Source organism: Biomphalaria glabrata, chromosome 14 (genome assembly GCF_947242115.1).
Source record: "Biomphalaria glabrata chromosome 14, xgBioGlab47.1, whole genome shotgun sequence".
In the NCBI taxonomy this organism is placed as follows: Eukaryota; Metazoa; Mollusca; class Gastropoda; family Planorbidae; genus Biomphalaria; species Biomphalaria glabrata.
In genome coordinates, this window is record NC_074724.1 from 24,017,755 (window position 1) to 24,041,950 (window position 24,196).

At 35.2% G+C, this 24,196-nt stretch overlaps 1 protein-coding gene across 1 annotated transcript in view; it reads right to left on the bottom strand.

Annotated features, from left to right (window-relative positions):
* Nucleotides 1–5,819: 5,819 nt before the first annotated feature.
* Nucleotides 5,820–24,196, bottom strand: part of LOC129922704 (uncharacterized) — a 28,856-nt gene continuing 10,479 nt past the window's right edge. Inside the window, exons 2-6 of the mRNA XM_056009638.1 lie at nt 20,584–20,784; nt 18,581–18,631; nt 8,968–9,147; nt 8,026–8,201; nt 5,820–6,430 (exon numbers count right to left, since the gene is read on the bottom strand). Of these exons, the coding sequence (XP_055865613.1) occupies nt 5,978–6,430; nt 8,026–8,201; nt 8,968–9,147; nt 18,581–18,631; nt 20,584–20,784 (1,061 nt within the window). The 3' untranslated portion in view covers nt 5,820–5,977. The remainder of the gene's footprint in view (nt 6,431–8,025; nt 8,202–8,967; nt 9,148–18,580; nt 18,632–20,583; nt 20,785–24,196) is intronic.

Consider the following 24,196-nt stretch of genomic DNA (forward strand, 5'->3'; position numbering starts at 1 on the left):
GACATTATAGAAACAACGAAGTTCTGCCTAAGTCAAGAGGCCTTTTAGGACACTATGTCAACGTCAGACTGTTATAAATAATGTGTAATGTACTGTAAATGCAGACCTGTCCTCATTTAGCTGCCTTCCTTAAATTTATACCCAGGGTCACTGCCAGGGTTGTGGCCTACTGCGTGCAAAATTTAAATTGAAATGTCGCTCCCCCCCCCCCCCCTTTTTTTTTCTTTTTAAAAATTGTATAAAACTAGAACTGGACATTGCATCAAAAGCGCTTTTTTTTTTTAAATTTAAATCAATTTTTGTAGACCAGTCCTTTTTTTTCTTTCATATTCCCATCGTTATCGGATCCCTCATGCCCTCTTAGATGTTTTAATTTTCAATTTTAACTTTGCATTTTTTTTTCGATAAATTGACTTGAAATACAAAAGACATTGAAGGTGAATTTTTGTTTCCACATTCCGTAAACTTTGACTGCAAAGGATGTTGACATAAGAAGAAGACGTTTCCACCAAGTCTAGAGAACTCACGAAGAGGCATCGCTGAAGGCTGAGGCTGTTCTAGGTATTTGTGATGTCACTATGTAAATAAACATCTGTGTTCATTGAGTCGTCTTTTCTTAAGTTCTTACATTGGTGTCGAATTTATTGGCAATTCTTACCACATGTATTTAGCTCTGTAACTATTATTAATTTATCGTTGATAAATCATCGCTCAGCACGAGCCCTTTGTATATTATTATTGATTAATTCCTTGGCAGGGAATTATCATAATATTTCTGTCAGCATATCATTTTACCCAGCATGTATTTTCTCTCATTCCTTTGTAAGGAATCCCGTAATTAATTATGCATTCTATTTGCCAGCAATGTTGGCCAAAATGTGTTGCTTAGGTAGAACAATGTGTAGTTACTTATGCTCTATGTTTGCTTATGTGAAAGCATGGACTAGTATCAGACGTTGATCTCCCCTTTCCCTTTCACCTCATTTGTCTAAGCGATGTACGTAATGTTCTCACCGTGACTGGTGTACATTACTCACATTACATTATTACTTATCACTGTTTGTTATTCCCCTTGATGAGGGTTTCGTACTATTATTATCTCCTTTGATGGAATACACTATTTATATGTTAGCTCCCTTTACTATTTATGAAACTAGTTTATAGTTTCTCTACATCATTCTGAACATGTCCCTCACGGAAAGGCAGTTACGTCCCAGTGTTATCATTATGTCTAAACCAAGTTGTACATCATGTCGTTGCATCTTTTATTTATAGGCAACATCCGCCTAAAGTCTTATCAACCTAACGCTGATACCAGATTTGTTGGCACCAGATCTGCAGATACCAGTCTTACATATCTTCATAAGTGTCAAAGCAACAACGCTAGCCACAGACTCGTCACTGGCTTAACTGAATGGTAGCCGCAGCTGAGCTTTGCAGCTATACATCGTTGTACTTCACCCGGAGCCTGGATCCACCTCGCCAGCCCACCAGCAGACAGCGTCAGCACCAGCCACACTCATCTCATCAGTGCAGCACCGGACCTAAAGCTAAGCAACCAACCTAATGACACTCAGACCACTTGGTTCTCGAATCTAATGATGATAGATTTATACATGTAAATACGCTAGATCCCATCCTAGTTTCTGTACATCATTTCACCTTGTAATTATTTCTCTTGTATAATAAACTGTACATAATTTTACATCTTGTTATTTGTTGCCTGCGTTATAACGCTGTGCCTGTAGATTATATGTGCAAGTGTGGGCTCTCAAATCATAAAATCACCAAAACGCCAATAAAGGCCTAATTTTAATCCAACTTGTCACACTGGTCAGGACTATGGCTGTAAAAACAGTGGTGACGGAGACGCTGGAGATTTGAGCGCCGTCTGTGTCTGTGTTGTCGGCAAGTCTTGCTGGTGTGACTTTCAAGACGAGAAACGTGACAACGAATGCTGCGACGACATCGACGGTATGTAACGAATAGAAATGAAAGAGACAAATAAAGAAACAAGAGAAGTCTGTTATGTGCCTTAAGCTTTTGTTCTTGATATACCTGGAACGAGTACCTCAATGAACTGGACAGGTCAAGACAACGTTGGGTCAGCGTTCAAGTCTGTTGCTCAAATCCCCTCCCCGAAAAAATCCTGTCTACGCCCATGCTGACTAGGGTTTAATAATTTTTGAATTTCGAAGGAACATTCGAAACATGTAGCACAAACATTTAAACGAATAATTGAAAAATGTTAGGCCTTAAAAAAGATCCTGCTCAGGGCCTCAAGTTATTAAAACCTTGCTCTGTCCCTAGGCCCTAGACACGTATCTCTTCAACACATCCTATTCAGTGTGAAAGTTTCTATTGTGGCTAATCCTTTATTAGGGTTTCTTGATTTTTGTTAAGCTTTTGTATTGTTTCACCTCCAGACTGACCACAATGCTTTATCCAGGGCCGCCGCAAGGGTTGTGGCCGCCTGTGTGAGAAATTCCCTTCATACTCGCGCCGATGTCGTATCCCTCATGCCCTCTTAGATTTTTTTTCAATTTTAACATTGCTTTTTTTTCTATTGCGAAGTTACAAAGTCTTTTTTTTTAGCTGTATCAGTAATTGGGCGAAGCCTTTGACAATGTTCATGTATTGCAACATGAGGTATATAAGAAACAAAATCAATATTAATAGTGATAATTCTGTATGAGACATATCTGGTGTACAATCGAATGTTTTGTGAAAGTAGATGTGTGTTTGTATCTACAATTTCAAGGATTTTATTTTCTATTTCTCTCAAATTTTCAAATTGCCTGTATTAATTAATACAAATACCCTTTGTGTGTGTGTTTGTGCGTCAGATAAACTATTTGTGGATCCTTTCAAAGCGAGACATTGCCGATAATAATTCATTCTATAAAGCAGTCATGCCCAAAATACGGCCCGCGACGTGGTTCTATCCGGACCGCCGAAACGTCGGCACAATGTGAAGAAAATCCATAGTCCAAAAAGAAAAAAGTTTCAAAAATATCTTTCCCTACGTAGAGTAAATTGATTGGTGTCGACAGTAAGCCAATAGATTTGTTTTATACAGAAAGAGTGGCTCCCTTTAAAAAAACATAACATTAAACAGCATTAGGAAATCAAACAAATAAATAAATAAGGTGGCATTCAGGGTTTGAGACGCCATAGTTAGATTACACCTGGAGTGGAGGATGGATGAGAATATTTACCTAAAATAAGAAGAAAATGAGTCGGCTGCATGTCTATTTTCTGTTGCCACTGACGAGTCTACCGACATATCTGATACCGCTCAAAATCTTGGTATTTTTTCGCGATAAAAACAACAACTTTAAAATCAGAAAAAAAGTTATTTGGAGCATGGATGGGATCTCCAGAGGCAAATTTATGACAAAAAAAGTTTCAAACATCCTAGAGAATCTTTTTCCCTTGGAGAAATTAATGGGAGTGACTACTGATGGTGCCAAAACTATGGTTGACAGCAATAGTTTTTAGAGGTCAAACGAACCGAGCCTCTGTGGTCTCGTTAAATTATTCACCAACTAAATCTACGGACCATGTGATGATGATCATGTTCAGATTGAACAATATTCTTCATTTCTAAAATCCATCAGCGGCCAGTTGGTCAATTGTCCAGACAGAGCTACAACTGGAACAGATAGACTTACAAACTAGATACCCTTACTTGATAATTTCAAGTGATGCAGACTATTGATTTCTAAACCATCTTTCTTGCATAAACTTTTCGAAATCTCTCCAACAAGTGTTATGGATGATCACAATAATTGACTAACTGACTTAATCCTGTGCACTCCCAGGGCAGCCAAGGACCGCAACACCTATCCTCCGAACTCGGTCCTGTGCAGTTTTCTTTATTTGCTCCCAATACATACAAGCACGTATTAGTGGGGACAAACTATTTCAGGGATGAATCGTGCGAAACCGATGCTACGTAATCGTATCGTCTCTTAGACGAACATCTAGAATTCTAGATTCAGTTCTTCGACTTGGTGTCTCAACTATGCAGCCGGATATTTAAAAGTAGTTTAGGATAAACTTCTCATGAATGTAAATACTAGATTCACTGGTTTCTAATAAAAATTAGTTTATTGTATAATTCAATTTTTCCCCCTTTTTCTTCATGTGGCCCGCGATTCGAGTGTCGAATATTAAAATGGCCCGCCGTCAGAGTGAGGTTGAGCATCACTGCTATAAATGATTGCAAAGGCCGCTTTTGAAAATCATGCGTTGAATCTATTTTTGTTTTCTTTTCAAGAGCATTTTTTACTATTTTCTTTCTGTATTAAGTTCGATTCTTTTCAGAGTTAATATGACTCTAATCGAAATACAAAAGCCATTGACTGTGAAACTTTTTCAACGTTTCGTAAACTCAGATATTGTTTATCACGATTGTATTTTGGAGAGATGTGCATTGTGTCTACAATCATCTAACATACGAATATTCCGAGGTGCCTACAAATTTATCCAACTCACCACTAGGACAAAATGAAGCAACTCAACACTGAGTATTTTTCTTGAATTGATATATAATAAATAATCCTAAGTACAAGTCAAACATTGAATAAAGTACGTCAAGGTAGTGTTTCTCAAACATTTCTGGGTGACGACCCCCTACATAACAAAATTTTGTTTCCAGTCCCCCTTAGAATTTTGGGCCCATAGGATCGATGTAGGCTCCCACAGTGAGTTCCGTGAGTTTTTTTCTAAGAATGTAATAAAAAAGAAAAGAAACTTAGTCATAATCATAACATGTCGGGAAAATGATTAATTGTGCAAAGTTTTAACTCGATCCGCTAAAGGGAAATGTGACTTCTTCTTCTTCTTGCCAGCTTTATTGCTGCTGAGCTGTGAGCTCTTTTGCAGACTGTGCCAAGGAAAAAAAGGTGCTGTTTTAGCTTCTTGTTGATGGGGCACGTCAGCCTGAATAATGCAACCCATATAGGAGAAGGAAAACTCTGAGTTCAAGCCTCCACTTTGTGGCGATATTCCCCCGTGTGGGTATCGGGGCTTGGAAATGACCAAGAGAAAAAAAAAATAACCCCACTGCCTTTCCACTTGCATTTCACTAAGTGAATAATAGTGGACCTTCCCCCCCACCCCTCTAGGTTTTTTTTTGACGGAGGTTTGGATTGCACTACACCAGACGGAGGTCCTTGTCTCACTACACTCTAATACTAGATATAAACTCATCATGAAGTTTTTTTTCTGGATCTGGTGAATGTGATATCGTGAAGGGACCTGGATCCAGGATGTGACGATTCCACAGAGCATACCCAGGGCACAGTCAACTTTAAGCTTTCTACTGCAGAAAAGTTCCATTTGGAGATCTCTATGGATGGCGGAGAATTGACCATTGGCCAACCCCACCTTGTCCCATGGATATTCCGGTTACAGTCTTCAGACCTAGATGTTTCCTTTTATGTCAGTATTAGAGAAAATTGCCAAGACGGAAAACTCCCTTGAAATGCGGGGACTATATATTTTTAAAAAAGCCTGAGGAAACACCCAGCCTACACTAAATGCCAAGGGAAATATGCCAAAAGTTCTAACTTTTTACCAGACAGATAAAAAAACAGACAGATAGAAAAAGTGTATATAAAGTTTATAAAACGTAAACTGTATATTTTCTAACAACATCTAGTGTCTACGGCTGCATATACACGTAAAGTGGTATCAAAGTTTAATTAAAAAATATTCATACAAAAACATATTTTTTAAACATCATTAAAATGTTTTCTTTTTTTAATGTTGAAGATAAAAATTATAACCCTCATCAGGGAAATGTACAGAAATATAAATTCAAAAAAGGTTTGTAGGGGGAAATGTATTTAAAATAAAATATGTATAACTTAATTACAAAATTAATTCCATGTTAATGATTGCACCTTATGTGTGACACCAACATTTCTATTAGACATACTTGGTTATTCTAGTTTTTCAAGCAAATTTTTTATTTTATAAAAGTTATAACGATCCGAACTATGGAAACCAAATCAGGATAGATTATAAAAAGAACAACTGATAGTACAAGAAGAATGCCAATAAATCCACAGATCTGAGAAGAGGTTCTGGGGTCTGGAGCAGAGATGAGATTTCTCTTGTGTGACGAAAGCTCGCTGTGGTCAACTTTAAGGAAGGAAATGATGGCCTCTCTCAGTCCAGTACTACCTGGTGAAGTATTCGGCCAAGTCGCTGACTGTGGTGTTGTGATGGCAACACTTGCAGATTTGACCAAGACGCTATTGGAGTCAGTTGTAGATAAAGTGGAAATGCTGCTGTCGTTAGCAACGGACAAGATGGTGGTGAGATTACTGGTTTCGAGAGTAGGCTTTTCTGACGTCATAGACTCGCACGTGCTCTTTTGTTTTTCTTTCAAGCGTTGCAAGAAGAGCGCATGGAGAAACTGTGTGATAAGAACAAAATATTTACAACAATGTTTTAGAGTGACAAAAGATTTTAAATTGAAAAACATAGTGCGTTTGATATCATTGTTAAGTAGACCCAATACAGTATAGTTCAAATTTTGGAAACGCTCCGCTAAATATAAATATTCTTTCTTGTTTGCGATGATACCTCTGAAAGGTTAGAGTTAACGACAAAACCCTTGTAACCAAACGGCAACGGAGAAAGGTTTCTCATATAGTCGGGCAAGAAGTAGAGATGATTCTCACCCGCTTCTGTCAGAATGTTTCATTTTAATTGCTATTTTTCTTGTTTTCTAATTAGGTAATCAGGGTCGGATTTAGTATGTGGAGACACAGGGGAATATTTTTATGGAGGTCCCTTTTGAAAGCTTGAATAAAGATCTACTAATGAATAATAAGACGTATATCTAAAAGCTTGTTATTATTTCAGTAGAAAGAAATAGAGTATTTGTATATTTAAACTCATGTTGCCTTTTCAAGAAAGATATTCAATATGCATATTTTATTTTTAAAGAGTGTATATGTTTGAGATGACGGAGGGTAAGGCCCTTGGTAGAGGCACTGCCGTAAATCCGAAGTTGTACCGGTATTGACTTATTACGTCCATGCTATAACTACAAGCGGACACTTCTTTATCACGACATTGTCAACACCTGACGTAAGATTGAAAGTATAAAAAAAAAGATAAAGAAAAAAAATACTTTGAAGTTTTTATCCTGCCGAAATTCCGACATAATTTTTTCTTTGTTGTGGACAATCCTGGACTTGAGCCCCACTGGCCGTGCCTTAAATCTGGCCTTTCTAGTAGTTTTTTTTTCTTTATCGCTTTGAATGCAACGGGAGTCCACTGAGCAAATTAACTTCTTAACTCTTTCTCTCCTAATTTCTCCTACATTTTGATACTAAACATAACATTTTCTGATAACAAACAAAAAAGTTTTTGAAGTTTAATCATAACAGGATAGTGAAATACCAATGAGCAAAACGAATAATACTATCGGAGCGAGGAAAATGATTACGGAGAGAAAGAGTTAACGTATGATGTTGTTATAATCAACATTGAACTGGGAGGATTTTTTTCTTATTTCTTAAACCTATTGAAACAGAACACCTGAGAAACGGCTGACCAACTTTTCGGATCTGGCAATAGAATGTCTGATAAGTCTTAATCTTAAATCTGTACACATCTCAGAGACCATTAATGTAACTCACAAGAAAAAGATGTAATCGTTGTTTCTGTTAGAGCATCGAAACTCCACACTCGAACGTTTGCACCAGGGCGCGACGTGTAGGCCAAGCTCGAAAATACACTTGCGCTTTATCATCCACTTTTGTATCTATTGTTACATTGTTCTCTTTGCTTTTGATATGATGTATTTAACAGTCTGCTAACTAAATTTGTGTTCTAGATATTATAAGTTTAAATTAAACTTATTTTTTTGTTCGGAAATCACTTGCTCATTTAAAAAAATAAATCAATAGATTTGCTTTAGTTTTTCTTTAAATGTTTTTAATAGAAAAGATGTCTACATAAGGGTAGCCTAACCCTGAGACAATAGTTATAGTCACTTACAGGTTTAGTATTGATATGTTCCATGATGTCTGCTATACCCAATGGATGACAGAACAAGGAAGTGTTATCATAGCCTACAAGATAAGCTCCAAACGGATCAGTCTCGTTGAGAAGCTGCAGATGCAGGTAGTTAGTGTCAGTGGGAAACAAGGTGAAGCATCCTGAGAACGCAGTACCTGAAAGATAGTTCAAGGCAGTTTCATTGGACAGAATAACAAAAGTGGGTTGAATGTGATGATACTGTTGTCGAATGCTATTAAACATAAGTAGAGAAATACTGAGTTAGAGAGAGAGAGAGAGAGAGGAGGGGAGGGAGGGAGAGAGAGAGAGAGAGAGAGATGAGATGAGATGTTGGAAAGTAGCAGTACACACTGACTCTACGATTGTTGATTTTTTCCAGGTTATCTATTGTTTATGTTGGCAGAAATTGCTCTTCCATTTCTTTTTCACTTCCAATAAAACGGCCCCCTAATAAGCCCCATGCGCAGATGCGGAAGCAATCCACAGAAAGAACCTCCGTATTTTCACGATAAAAAAAAATGTCAATTCGCTAAATTGATCTTTCTTTTTGCCAACTAGATAAAAACAGAATTGAGCCATAGTTTTAACTATACGAATGTTTCGCATTTCAGCTCCTTCTCGAGCATCAGTTACTACCACTTGTAAGCTGACCATTTGATGTTAAATAATTTTTTGTAGTCATTTGTTGGGTCTAATGCTTTGAATTATTTTATGTTATAAAATGAAAAAATTATAAAATGAAAAAAAAATCATAAGCCTATTAAAAACTTTTCCTTTATTTTGTACACCAGACATACCTAAAAGCAACAACGTAGTGCTGAGGCCATCAGTAAGTTAGTTTTACTCCTTTCCACACGTCAAATGTTGATTCCCAGACAATTGTTACAATATTTAGCAATGTGAAAAAGACAAACAACTTACCAGCAATACTTTGGCATGTCCACTGTATAGTGTCATTGGTAGCTCTGCCTGAAGTGACAGTTGCCTTGACAACAATATAAACATAGACTTTGTAGGCATCAGAGGAACGAGCAAAGTCATAGGAATATCTCCATAGACTTGATGGCAACAAGGATGTTACGCACAAGTCACCATGGAGACCTAGATGGTGAACAAAGATGTTGGTTGATCGGCACTATATTTAAAAGTATACACGCACACGTGCTCTAGGAGTTACACGATAGTCTCTTACACTTCAGTAGGGGCGGAATGGCTATATGGACATTCAGGCAAATGCCCGGTGGGCCGGTACCCAGTTGGGTCGGTAGGGCCATCGAAAGGGCCACATAAATGCCAGTAAATAGTTCCTCTAGTAGACGTCAATTCTTTATTATGATTGACGAGAGTGTATATATAGTGAATATATTTGGATGACTCTATATAAAGGGACCAACAACAACGTTCAAAGACCTATAGAAGACATGCCCAGTCACATTAGAATTCACATCGGTTTAATGGAGTTGTCGCTTGATCTCTAGTTGGCCCCCTACCAAGTCCTTCATAGATCAAAATTATTATCTTGAACAGTATAGCAATGCGTTGAATAAAATTTAAAAAAAACAAGATTACAAAGAGAGTTTGTGTTACACAAACTCAGAGGCGGCCCCCGTCGAAGTCGGATCCCTGTCGGATCTGCATATTCGCAAATAATATTCAAGAGGTGATTTAATTTTGATGTAAAATGTTTTACACGTTTCGGATGTTCCTTCAGAGTTGAAGATAATTACTTCCTAGTCCAAACCTCCCGCAGGACGACGGGGGATGGGAGCGGGCAGGGTTTGAACCCTGGACCATCCATAAATCTGAACGACAGTCCAGCGCGCAAACCGCACGACCAGGCAGCCATCCGATGGTCAAAAGTAATAATGTTTCAAAGATTCATTTGCCGTAAATTTAAATTTAAGTTTAATAAAAAATAGTAGATTAGTTTTAGTATATTAAAACATTACAATATTGATCAAAACGTTTGGAAATGAAAATCTACACTTTTTTTTACACTTTAAGTTTAGAAATTGAAATTCTACATCTTAATCTAGTCTATTTTATTCTAAACTAGATCTAGAAATTCTAGATCTAGACTCTAAAATAATTTTAATTAGAATATAAATCCAGATCTAGATATACTGTAATAAAAATCTAGATATACTGTAATAAAAATCTAGATCTAGTTTAAAAAATCTAGATTAGATCTAAATCAAGATATCATTCCTTTTTTAAACGCGAGTCACATAACGAGGCTTAATAAACATTACTATGCCGAGTTCTTTTTTCATTTCGTTTGAACAATTTATTCCATATAACGTCAGAGGGAAAAAAACAACAACACTACGTCACACGGCCTAGCTAGACTAAAAATCGCCTTCATCTATAAGAGCCATTTATCGAGTGTTCATAGACTTTGGTGCACCGAGTGCGTTCTTTAAGCATTTCATTTAAAGAATTCATTCCATATGACGTCAAAGAAAAAAAACACTACGTCACACGGCCTAGCTAGAATAAAAATCGCCTTCATCATTACGAGCCTTTTATCGAGTGTTCATAGACATTGGTGCACCGAGTGCGTTCTTTTAGCATTTCTTTTAAAGAATTCATTTCATATGACGTCAAAGGAAAAAAAAACACTACGTCACAAGGCCTAGCTAGACTAAAAATCACCTTCATCAACACGAGCCATTTCTCGAGTGTTCATAGACATTGGTGCACCGAGTGCGTTCTTTTAGCATTTCGTTTAAAGAATTCATTCCATGTGACGTCAAAGGAAAAAAAAACACTACGTCACACGGCTTAGTTAGACTAAAATTTGTTTTCATTAATACAAGCAATTTTTTCGAGGGTTAATAGACATTGGTGCACCGAGTGCGTTCTTTTAACATTACATTTAAAGAGTCCATTCATATGACGTCAAAGAAAAAAAAATTCCATTACCTCACAATACGCTAGTACCGGTACCATAAAAAAAAATGTCTTTATTTACACGAGATATTTAACGAGGGTTCATAGACATTGGTGCACTGAGTTCTAATAGAATTTATTTAAAAAGGATCAAAGCCACATTGTTTTTGCGTTTTGTCTGTCAGTCGGTCTGTCCGTCATCTTGATATAAAAAAAACAACTAAAAGTTATTAAAAATTGATTAACCTTTATTTTACGTTTCAAAACATCGCAATAATTTTTAGGTATGAACACAATTGAAAAGTTTATATAATAGATTGTTCCGGATGTTTGTATAAATAGAAAAAGAAAAAGAGAATTTCAGATAAATGTAATACCGTTAATTAAATTTTTTGGATGGTCTCGTATAAAAATTAGATGTACTACAGCCACGTGGAGAGATTTTCATACCTTACTTTGGTGTTTGGATTCTGTTTTCCTTAAAAATCGGAACATAATATTAACGATAATTAGATTTTTTAATGTTTTAGGTAGAAAGTTAAATGTACTGTAATTATTTGGCGTTAGTAGATTTTTAAATAAATTCGGAAATTTCTGGCGACGATTTGTAAGAAACAAAATCCGGAACTTTCTTTATCGATTACAAAACTTCTATGTTATGTTTTACAAGAAAATTACATGTCTAAAAAAGTAATTTTCAGTAATCAATTCTAGTAAATTACTTTTTTTTAAATCCTTATGCGATTTCAAACAATCATTAGGCATAATTCATGTTTTATAAAACAATATCCGGAACATTTTTACACTTAATGAAATATAAGTCAGTATAGAGATTTTGATTTAGCATTAATATGCTATTTACATAAAAAACGGAACAACATATTATTGATAATGTGTTTTTGCAACATTTAAGCATGGAAATTGAATGTAATATAAGTTAGAAGAGCAAACAAACATTTGTTGGCGTTGATTAGTTTTGCACAAAAAAATCCGGAACAATCAATTTTAGATACTTAAAACTATTGAGATGTTATGGGAGGAACATTAAAGGGTAAATCAGATTTTCAATAGCTTTTAGAGTTCTAGTTTTTTTAAATCTAATCGTGACGGTCAGACCGACCAACAGACAAAACGCACAAAAATAAGCTTCTTTTATTCGGATGGGGGCACTAAACAAAAAATAAATAAAATATGATTTTTAAAAAAAGTTTAAGGAATTGGTTTAGCACCTGATTTATTTATATTTGTTGTAAACATTTCCTGTACATTTTAAAAATATATTTGACTTAGTGATACTGAAAATACACAAAAATTGTCCATCTTTGTTAGCATATTGTAACATTGCCTCCCTTACATTTACGTAATTGTTTTAGAATTGGTGTATTTTTATGAAAAAATCGCTTGCATAATTAATTTTATAAATTAAACGGTTTGCTTTTAGAAAACCAAAAGTAGCCGTTGCACCTAAACTTTTCAAGCCGGATTTAATGATGAAATAATATTTTTCATATCTCTTCTAGTTTTCGAGATCTGAGTGTGACAGACGGACAGACGGACAGACGGACATTTTGCACAAACCTAATAGCGGCTTTTTCCCCTTACGGGGGCCGCTAAAAATTATAATCGAGAAAAAAAAAGCAGAAATAAATCTGATAAAAAGAACCATTGCTAAAATCCTGCGAAAAAAAAATGTTTCCTCGCAAGCACCACAGATTCACCAGCCTTATGATAAAATAAGAAACATTAATACCAAGACGAAAAAGCTGTAGGCTTAAGTCGAAATACAAAGAGGCTTTTTTAAATTATGAAGATGCAGACTGTTAAACTGCGTTTCCAAGTTATTGAGAAAACAGTATATGACCTTGTGAGTAAAGTTAAGTTCACCATTCAGACCTTGTGAATTATAGGGCACATGACGTTAAGGTCATCTGTTTCTTTGGCCAACGGTTGACGACAGGGTGTCATGTGACCAGTACAATGACAAACCGTCTTTACTTTTCCCAAATATAGTCAGGTACCCGTTTTAATTCTTCAACGAGATTCAAACTCAGGACCCCCGGTTGGGAAACCAAGTGCCAGATGATCTTGTAAGATGAACAGTTAAATAATGGAGAATGAATAGTTGTATTTGCAAATTGAAGTCCATATGGCTGAGAAAATGGCGAGGAATCAAACTAATGTATTAACAATATATTCTTTGACAAAGGATTTTCAGTTGCCTTGAATGTGAATGTCAAGTACCTATAACATGTTCATGTCTATGGCAGGAGGAAGTGTTCACATTCAAAGATAGTGTTATACTTTATTCATTTAGTCATAGAGCTTATGATCCAAAAGAATGATTTCTACAGCTAATTACTTTCGATACTTTCGATTCAACTTTACACAATGCTTTTAAGGACGGGTATGATTGGATGAATCAATTACATTTTTAAAAAATAACCAAAATAGTCAATTAATTACTGTTAATTATTTTGTCTCATACCAACAACACACAGTAATCCTTCAATATTCACTGATACAGTTAAAGATCTTACAGAAGAGTATAAAGTATATCAAAGTATAAAGTATATCAAAGTATAAAGTATATCAAAGTATAAAGTATATCAAAGTATAAAGTATATCTCTATATTTACCTGAAATGATCTGATAGACGTAAAAGCTGGTGTTCCCACAAATATAGTGGAAACTGTGACTGTCTATAGGCGATTCATAGGTGTCACCAGGAGATTTCAGCAAGATGGAAATATTTGTATTTAGTGTCTGAAACAAGCTTGATCATTTTAGTGTAATTCTTTTCTTTTAGTTTACACACACACCACACACACATATATATATATATATATATATATATATATATATATATATATATATATATATACATATTATATAGATGAAGATTGATAGATGAAGTACATTATAATTAACATTCATGATTTTAATAGCAACGTGAGTAAATGAGAAACAGATGCATTAAAAATTTACACAAAAGTCGCGAAGTGTTACACTGCTGTGCAAGTCATTAGTTGAGTTCATAGGAATGCGATACTTCTAGTCCGTAATCAACTTTGAAGATGAGTGAAATCATATATACAATACATCTCATAAAATTAAGATGTAAAAAAAAAATTAAAGCATATGCAAGGGAAAAGAACTGCATATTTACAGCCATATATATCTACTAGACAGATATTACCCGCTGCTCGCGGGTCTTAACTAACATATTGCTGATATAGCCACTAATAAAGTGCATTTGAAACAAAGAAAATGATAATGTTATAAGTCAAGCGAATACATGAATTCATGAAAAAAAATATTATGAATGGAGCTAAAAATAGCTAATTGACCTGAATTCATTTGTTTTTAAAACATTGACGAACGAATATAGAGCGATGTAAAAATGCTTTAGAAATACAAATTTGAAGTTATTTTGATTAAAATATAAAATGAATGGGCTATAATTAATATGTTCATGTGTTTAATTATAAAACTATCATTGCGAAGAGAAGTTGTATCATCTTAGAGTTGAATTAGACCTAGGAATAGAGAGATGTGTAACCTTTCGTGTAATGTCTAATGAAAGAATGTACGTCATGAATTCTAAATTCGCAGATATAAGGAACGAATATATGTTAAAATGCTTTTGAAAGACAAATTAGAAGCTTAATTTTATTAAATAATGAAATCTATAGACTGTATTGTGTATGTTAATGTGTCAAAGAAAAAAACTAACTGACGGTCTTACGTTTGTTTTAGGGCTACAATACACACATAACGGTCTAAGTTAGTACCCAAGGAACATTTATGCCAAGTTTTATCAAGATTGGTCAAACGGTTTTGATACATACGCCTTACATTTTACTTTATAGTATAAGATATCAAAACTATAAGAGTTATATCCCCTTTTCTATATAAAACAATATAATTTATTACCAAAAATTAATTAATGAATATTGTTTTTTTTTTTTTTTTTTTTTTGGACTATGAATAATTGTGCAAAGTTTCAACTTGATCAGAGAATGAAAATGGGAGACAAAACACAATTTGTACCACACAGACAGACAGAGTAAGTTGATATAACAATTAAACAAAACTGTCCCAAATGAAACTTTAAAACAGACTCGGTAAATATGAGCTGGATAGCGGGAGGGCCATCGCCACCCTTTTATCCCCCGATTACGTTTGTTCCTAGGAGTGAATTTAAATTGACTTCTGGTAGCTTCGAGTTTCTACACAGACGAGTAAATAATGTAAGGGAGATAATTAGAACTAAACCATTTGTAAGTCAAGCTTGAGCCCATATATCACTTTTTGTTTTGACCAACGGGAAGGGTTTGACCCACTGACCAGTAATAAGAAATAATTTTTCACCGATCCCTTTGTCCAGAGGTTTCCTGTCAACTAGATGGTCCTTTTATCACATCCGTGTGTGACACACTTTTTAATTTGTGTATAGTGCATATGTACTTCTATACCCACGGAGTCGCTATTGTAATCTTAAGCTATTTCATCTAAACATTCTAAATGGAACAAACACTAAAAAGGTGGCTAACCTTGAGTATATAGTTAATATGTAACTTACAATTTGTGTCCAGTCATAGAAAGTCTGAATTTTTATAATGGATTTAAAAGGGACGTCTGCTGGAATATTAGCAGGAAGTATAAAATATTCTTGGCCAACGTAGCCCAGTGGAAGCATCACATCCAATGTCGTGTCCATTGGGTAAGAATCAACCTGCAGAATGCGAACGATAAAATAAGTTAGATAAAATTAGTTAGATAAAATTAGTTATATAAAATTAGTTAGATAAAATTAGTTAGATAAAATTAGTTAGATAAAATTAGTTAGATAAAATTAGTTAGATAAATATAGTTAGATATTATTCTGAGACATGTTAAAGATCTCTTTTAGAAATCAGTAAGGTACAAACTGTTTCAGCCTGCAAGTCATATACGTTTCCGACACGCGTTGCTCGGGACTTATGATCGCAAAAAAATTTTGGAATTCTTCAATGGAATATAAGCAAAACGGTCGTGCAAAAACTGCTGAACGAAAACGTCACATACAAGCTCTGCAGCTTTACAATAAAAACGTGTTGAAGGACAATATGATATCGCATCACTTGACGAATGTAACTCTCGGTCCGTATTTTTAAAATAACGTTTTGATGTTTGGGGTTGGGGTTAATGTTAGGGTTTAATTAAATCAATAAACCAAAACTTTTAAGATGCATTTAAACAATGTTTACATTATATATAAAGCATTGTCTTCGATTCCAATGATTTAGGATGCTGCATTATTTTACGTGGCCACCCAAACACTTTTTCGATCTGAATTTTTTTTTTAATACAACAAAGGCGTTGTCTAGTTATTGAATTGTCCGTATATCGAATGTACAGATCCATTGATTTATTTTAAAATGTTGAATCTACAAGAGTAATCTACTTTATCAAATCTGACTAAAGGATAAGCTATCTTAAGAGTTGGGCTGCATTAAGTATTGTTAACTTATAACCCCGCCTTGCACGCTACCATCCAAGTTTGTTCAGAAGATACACTTTGGCTCGTTCATGCTAGAGACTAGACTTATGCTGGCATTAGAGAAGAAAACGGATTCAAAGGGCTTAGGAAGATGCAATGCTTAAGGCAGACCTTGTTATTACGTGTTTGTGATGTCCTTTAAATAAACAGCTGTCTTCGTTGAGTTTCCTTCCTTAGATTTATTACATTATTGCGTACAGATGTATATGTAATCTTTAATCCAATTTCAAAAAAGACTTATATAAATAATCCACTTACAGCTGTTGAAGCCAATGTGACCATGACAGGTTTTGCAGAATGTAAATATGTTACGTTCTGGTGTACTTTCCAATACAGATGTAATGTTTGGTACAATGTCTCGAGGCCAGCTTGGATGTAATCAACATTGCTGAGGGACAGGAACCGGTTTGAAGTTATAATGTATTTGAAGGATTAAAATTGGTTTGTTTTAAGATTTAAGATTAGAAACGAATGCTTGAAGATGAATAACTGGAGTGAATTATGTTGATAAAAATAACCCTACTTACCCTACTTACCCTAATATCAAAGGTGAACTGCCAATGAAGAAATTATTCTCTTGAACGTCCATAACCACGTCAATGTCATTAGAAACGTCTGACATGGACGTGATAGAGAAACTGTTGACTTCCACGGTCACGTGACATGGGAGAAAGACAATGAAAAAAATATTTTTTTAAGACAATTCCTTCTTTATAAATCTGATGCCTTTTTGTTCAAGCGATTACTTTTCTCTTAATAACTAATTAGTGATACATACAAAATGGACCTTTTTTTACATTGGCTATAACGTTTAACCCGGCCCCAACTTCAATAAGCAATCCTACCCCCGAAAAAAAATCCTGGCTATTCCCATGTAAAAATTTACTTCGAGTTTCTAATATTATAGTTTCGTGAGACAGATTCAGACAAGGCAACATAAATATATGATACTAGCCGGATATTACCCTGCTGGCCTTACTATGGTTACTACTGATCTACTGAATTTGATGTAGACCTAAGTTTAACATAGACATTTTTCCTTATCATTTTTTTATATTTTGACACGAAAATGGAAGTAGAGGGTGAAAATGGGTTTACCCGTTCAGCTGATACATTTATATATAAGATAAAATACTGTGATAAAAAAATTTACCAGATTTTTAAAAAAAGTTTCGTCCTTTATTAGAAGTATATTAAGGCTTTTTTTTGTTTTGGGGTGGGGGGCCTTCTGTTGTGGGTGGGACATTAAACATGTACTACGGTTTCTGCCATGTTCTAAGGAAAATATTTATGCCAAGTATTATCAAGAGTGATTAAAATATTTTGATTTATCTGCGGAACATACATACATACGCCTTACTTTCTACTTTAAATATTAGATAGTAATATCTTATTTCGAGAAAGGCCTATAGGTACACGTTATTGTTCACACTACTCCTTCTCGGGTCAAGTTGAAACACTGCATCATTATTCTTTATTCTTCACAAAACATGAATCAATGGAAAAATAAATAAAAGTTAGTTAATTAAAAGTGATAAGTAATTGATTTGTTTGATATCAAAAAGGAAAATAAACCTAACAGTATTGATATATATGGCTGCTGTAAAAATGAAAATCTTTCCCTTATTTAAGCTTTTTTTTTTAAGGATAGCCATTGTTTTAACAATTAATTGAAGAAAAAAATTAATTCTAGATTTGCCTTTAGATATTAACATTACTTTAGTGGAAATAAAAAAAAGATAAAAAAAATTAGATAAACGAGAGACTACAACAATCTGTTACTTTTTAAATGAGAAGATGATGCTTGGAGATGATAAGATGTTGACATTGATTCTAGTGAGTACATCCTCACAGGATACACTAAAGTTGAACTGATCCATGATTGGTCCTTTATATACAAAACTATGGTTACTGGTTGACTTGAGTTGACCTCGACGTACCGAGAATACACATCTGCTGATTCGTTTAAAATAAACATATTGACTATTAAATGTGTAATGTTTTATGTTTAAATCAATGTTAAGAAAAGTTTACATTGGTTTATTGTTTACTTTTATTCTTACACTTTTAAATATAGTGCTATAATTTACAATCAGTTACCTGTGGATGCTTGAAAAACATTTTCCTCTAAATAAAAGTTGACAGCTGTTCCTGGAAGGAGAAACAAGATTGTTATATTCTCAATGTTTTGGGTGTATTGGACTTTGCACCTGACATAGATGACATCAGTGGAGTTAGATGTCACTTGAAGTAGCCCATGTTTTGAGTTCGTCTTGGTCTGCCCAGGCATAGCGGCCACGTAGAGTCTATAGTCAATATTATTAATGGCTGTTGACAAAAAAAAAAGTTATAATGCTCTAAGAACTCGTTCGCCTATGTATATTCGCCCTCATTAACTCTCTCGTGTTGATAAAGACATTTTGTTTGACTAACTAGACAGTGTGACGTAGGGATTTTTTTTCCCTTTGACATCATTTGGAATTATTTATAATTTATAAAATGCTATAAAAAAATTCGTACGCCAAAGTCTAATTAATATTTTCAACTCTCTTGTATGCAGTCATTCGGAATATTCTTACTCAATGAAATGTCGTCAACTCACTCGTGTTGAGAAAAAGATTTTTCTTACTTCTAACTAGGTAGTGTGACGTAGTGGAAAGGTCTTTTTTTTACTTTGAAGTCATTTGGAATGACATTTTTTAAATGAAATATTACAAAAGCTTATGCAACAATGAGTATTAACCCTTGTCAACTTTCTCATATTAATTTTGTTTCCAACTAAGACGTGTAAAACGTAAAGTTGCCCTTTCAGACCTTGTGGTCTATAGGGAACAGGATGTAAAGGTCATCTGTTTTTGTGGCCTACGGTTAACGAGAGTGTCATGTGACCAGCACAACGACCAAACGCCTTTAAATTTCATCAACTAATGTCAGTTACCCATTACAGCTGGGTCGACTCAGAGGCGCCCAGATATACCGAAATAAAAAATCCCAGTCTTCACTAGGATTCAAACCCGGGACCAGCATGTGACGGGAAAAGTTTTTTTTTTCTTTAGACGTCATTAGGAATATTTTTTTATCTATCATCAGCCTGGGGTAGCCTCAGTGTTTGTGTAAAAACACAAACTCTATTTGTTATCTTGTCTGATCATCCGCTTTACTGTTATAGCCCTATTTTGACCAACTTTTTAATCACACTGATCTGCTGTTCATTAAAAAAAAAAAAAAGAAAAACCGCTTCCGTTAATAACTTCGACGCACCACTGTTTCATATCATAATTTAAGAAAAACTGATTTGAAAAAATGAAAATATAGGAACCTAGGCTTGAAGATTAAGCGTTTATGAAAGTTATTCAAAATAACAATATACCCCATTATATTATATCAACATTCCAAGGAATATTCTCGTTGCCTGTCAGAGGGCGGTAACACTGTAGACCTGCCATACCACCAGAAAATTCGTCAGTGGACACTGACAAAGAGACCACATTGAATTTTGTTTCTCATAAACGACACTTGATCCTGGCAATGCTAGAGAATTAATAATCTTTCGTTTCTAACATAATAATCTTTATTATTCATAAGGAAATTTGTCTCACACCAGCTTCACACATAATTTACATGCGAAAAGTTTATATCAGATAGTTTCTATTTAATAATTTGATTGCCAGGGGAACAAAAGAGTTTCTATGTTTGTTTGTCTTTGCTGTCGGTGTCTTGTATCTCTTTTGTGATAGTAAAACCTGAGAATCCTGACCCAAAGGTGATTTTTAATTTTTAGAATCTTTTTAGCTTTTTATGAAAGTTTGTCTTAAACAGCTGCCCAAATGGGATTTGTTGTTTTTTTGCCAATGATTTTACCAGCAGCTTTTTGGATTCTACAAAGTTTGTTTTTTATTTTTAATGTTTAGATTGCCTAAACAGGCAGTGAAATATTACAACTTAAAATATATAGATTTATATTTATATATTTTTTTATTTATTATATTATTTTTTTATTAAATTTTAATTTTAAGCCTCTCAGCTCTCTTTTTATTGTTTTTTTTTGCTTTGTTTCATATTATTTTCAAATTTAGTTTTTTCTAACGGCGAGCAAGAGTTACCTAGTTGACACAAGTGATGGGAAAGGAATGCACACGGAGCATCGTTTGTGTATTTGTCATAGGACCAAATCTCCACGCAGTCCTCATTTTCACCACTGTTATTAGGCTGAGAGGGCGACCATGTGCTATTGAGAAAGGAACTGTTATCAGATGACCAAACGAAGTAATTTTCTTTATTGATGTCATTGGCTCCTATCCACACTGTACAGAAAATATCATTTTTATTAGTAACAATATTTGAAGTTTGTATTACATACATGTATAATGAAGAGTAAAGCAAATTTATGTTTCCATAACAACCAAACCAAGCCAGAAAAAATGAAGTTCTAGTCTAACAATAAATTGAAACTTAATGAAGTTACACTATTTGTAATCTAATCTCTATCCTATACAAGAAAAATGCTACATCCATCAGCCTAGTTAATCTAAATCAAAGACAACAATTAAGAACGATACACATTGGAGATAATGTAGTGGTTTTGCTGCTGGAACTTAAGTTAGGGGAACGTAAAGGTGGTTGGTCGTTGTGCTGTCATACGATACCCTCGTTAACCGTGGGCCACAGAAACGGATGACAGTTACAAATATACAGCCCTTGTGTGCAGTACACGCGAAGATATGAAAAAACTACTTATTAATTGTTGTTTTAAATTTAGTCCAACTTATATGCATACTAAATAGGTTTTTAGCGGCCCCCGAAAGGGGAAAAGACGCTATTAGTTTTGTGCGAAATGTCTGTCCGTCTGTCCGTCCCTAATTTAAAACGAATAGTATTCTTATAAACTTTATTTTCTTGAACATTTCATAATGTATCACTTTTGAGAATTCGAATAAGAGACGAAGCATTTTCAAAACAATTACATCAAATGAAGACCAGGAGAGGCACGGTAAAGCGCTTAACTATCCGCTATCCTACTGAAGACTGGGATTTTCTACTTCGGAATCCTTGGGCGCCTCTGAGTCTACCCAGCTCTAATGGGTACCTGACATTAGTTGGGGAAAAGTAAAGACGGTTGGTCGTTGTGCTGGCTACATGACACCCTCGTTAACCGTAGGCCACAAAAAACAGATGAACTTTACATCATCTGCCCTATAGACCACAGGGTCTGAAAGGGGAACTAGTTAAGCCAGGTTCACATCATTTTTTCGGATGTTCCTGCAGAGTTGAAGATAGTTTACTTCCTAGTCCAAACCTCCAGCAAATGTGTTAAAAATATGGTAAATTGTTATCTTCCCTACTAAATAGCCTCCCGTGTTTGTTTCTAATAATAGTAAATAGTGAGTGAGTAGTGAATAGTTGTAAAAGTGGTGTATTTTTATGAAAAAATTGCTTGCATAAGCGTTCAGAAAAGAAAAAAGTGGCTGTTGCATAAGAACTTTGAATGGTTTAAAATATTATGATTTCGGATTTTCACTATCTTTTCTAGTTTACGAGATCTTAACTGGACGAACGGATGAACGGACAGACATTTCACACAAAACTAATAGCGTCTTTTCCCCTTTCTGGGGCCGCTAAAAATCATATACTTTATTCCAATCCCTCCTGCAAATGGAGCGATTGTTAAAAGTTATGTAAACTCTGCCAGATCGTAAGTGCTATCTTGCTAAACGCTTTGTCTGACTTCTCAACACTTGCGATTTCGGATGAATTAGATGAAACGCCCTCAGTAAATGAATTGAGAGCAGCCATTGACAAGCTTACATGTTGGAAAGCAGCTGTAGGAGTTGGAATTTCTACAGAAACAAGGATGTGTCCTGGCCCCTATACTTTTCGGCTTCTTCTTTTCGGTTTTTATCGCCTTCAAATCCATGGAAGATAAAGTACATAGCTTCAGTAGATTCGATGGAAACCTTTTAAACCTGACTCGACTTAACTGTTGTTTGCTGAAGATGCTGCACTCACATCCTATTTCCACTAAGGATTACAAAGGCAGTGTCACGCACTAGTTTTAGAACCACTGTGACACAAAGTGAATTAGTAGTGATTTAGTAATCATGTAACTACTTCGTGCCAATGCACGAGGAAACATTGGGTCGGTAATTGACCACGGGGTGATTTCAATTTGTTGATTTTTGGACTCCTGAGATTAAGGAGCTTATATATGTGTTTTAAGAGTACTCCATTAGACGCTAATGTACTAATATTTCACTTCTATTTCTTGATGGCTGAGATAGCCAATTATCGTATACTTTATTATGAAGAATAAATATTTCGTCTGCTGATGGAGAGTTTGTTATAAGTATACGTGTTGTGGTTCTATTATTTAGCTACCTTAGTAAAACTACGCGTTAACAAAGTTGAAGAGTATGAGGAAGTTTATTGATCACATAAAGAACATTCTGACAAGGCCAGAAGAGGCCCTACCACAACCCAAAGACATCTCTCTCCAATAGAGGCATCACATAAGGGAAGAGAGAAGTTACAGGCAGGTAACTGCTTTGACAGCTGCATATCTTACAATAAGATTCACCAACACTGAAATTCTTGCACAAGACGTCATATAAAAACCTGTGTGGTAAGTATCGGAATTCCCACCCTCACAGTGGTGCAGAAATTTAACTACCTTAAATAAACTAATGCCAGTAGTCTAAATTTAGACATACAAAAAAACTTATACAGGAATGGTAGTCAATCGTATTGTTGGTGAAAATAGCGGGGGAAAAAGGTTTAAAAAGCGTCTAACTTTAACTTTTTCTCTTAGTCGATGCTCCTCTTTGTGGAGTCCCTTGGACTGTAGCCCTGCCTGCCCTGTTTTGAATGCGGCCCTGAGCACCAAACAAGATTTAATTTAATAAATTTAATACAGACAAAGCTGTTGTCTGCGATTATCTTCGAAAAGGGGCGCTTCTTTCAGTCTCAAATGTGTGTCCGTAACCTTTGTGAGAACTTTCTAGCTTTCTTTTTCAGCAGAAAATTTTCTACCAACTTCCTTCTCCTATGTCAGTGAGAGCGAAGTAACGCCCAATCGGATATTTATAGTGCTTAGCCAGGACTTCTCTGTTAAGCTGTCCTTTTGTAATCTTGACAAAAAAGATCGCCTTTGGTATCCGACGAATGGGTATCCGACCAACACTGACCTGCAACGTCGGAACATGTGGGCAGTTTAGACCTATAGCTCGTTGACTCGTCACAGATCTGATGTCACTTTTGGGTGAAACGTTTCTTTTCTTAGATAGCGGATGTGTATGACATGTTGGCATTTGGTTGGAAGGTGTTAAAGAGCGGAGATTAAGGGAGTTCAAGTTTCTTGGATAGCGGATGTGTATGACATGTTGGCATTTGGTTGGAAGGTGTTAAAGAGCGGAGATTAAGGGAGTTCAAGTGCTATAACTATGGTAATAGTTTGCCGTGTGTACCGTTTTTTTTTTTCTATGTTGGATTATTAAAGTAATTCAGCTTAATAAGCTTATGCATAAGTTTATTCCTTTCTCCGAGATAGAGCGAAAGAGAGAGAGGAAAGAGAGAGAAAGTGTAAAGAAAGAACAGGGTCTCTCAAAGAAGTTCCTCGCCCGCGATCTAACCCTGAGACAACGACCTTCACAACCACCCAGGGCAACCCCTATAAACGAGGCGATGTTAAGTTGATGCAGAAATTTGAAATAGATACAAGTT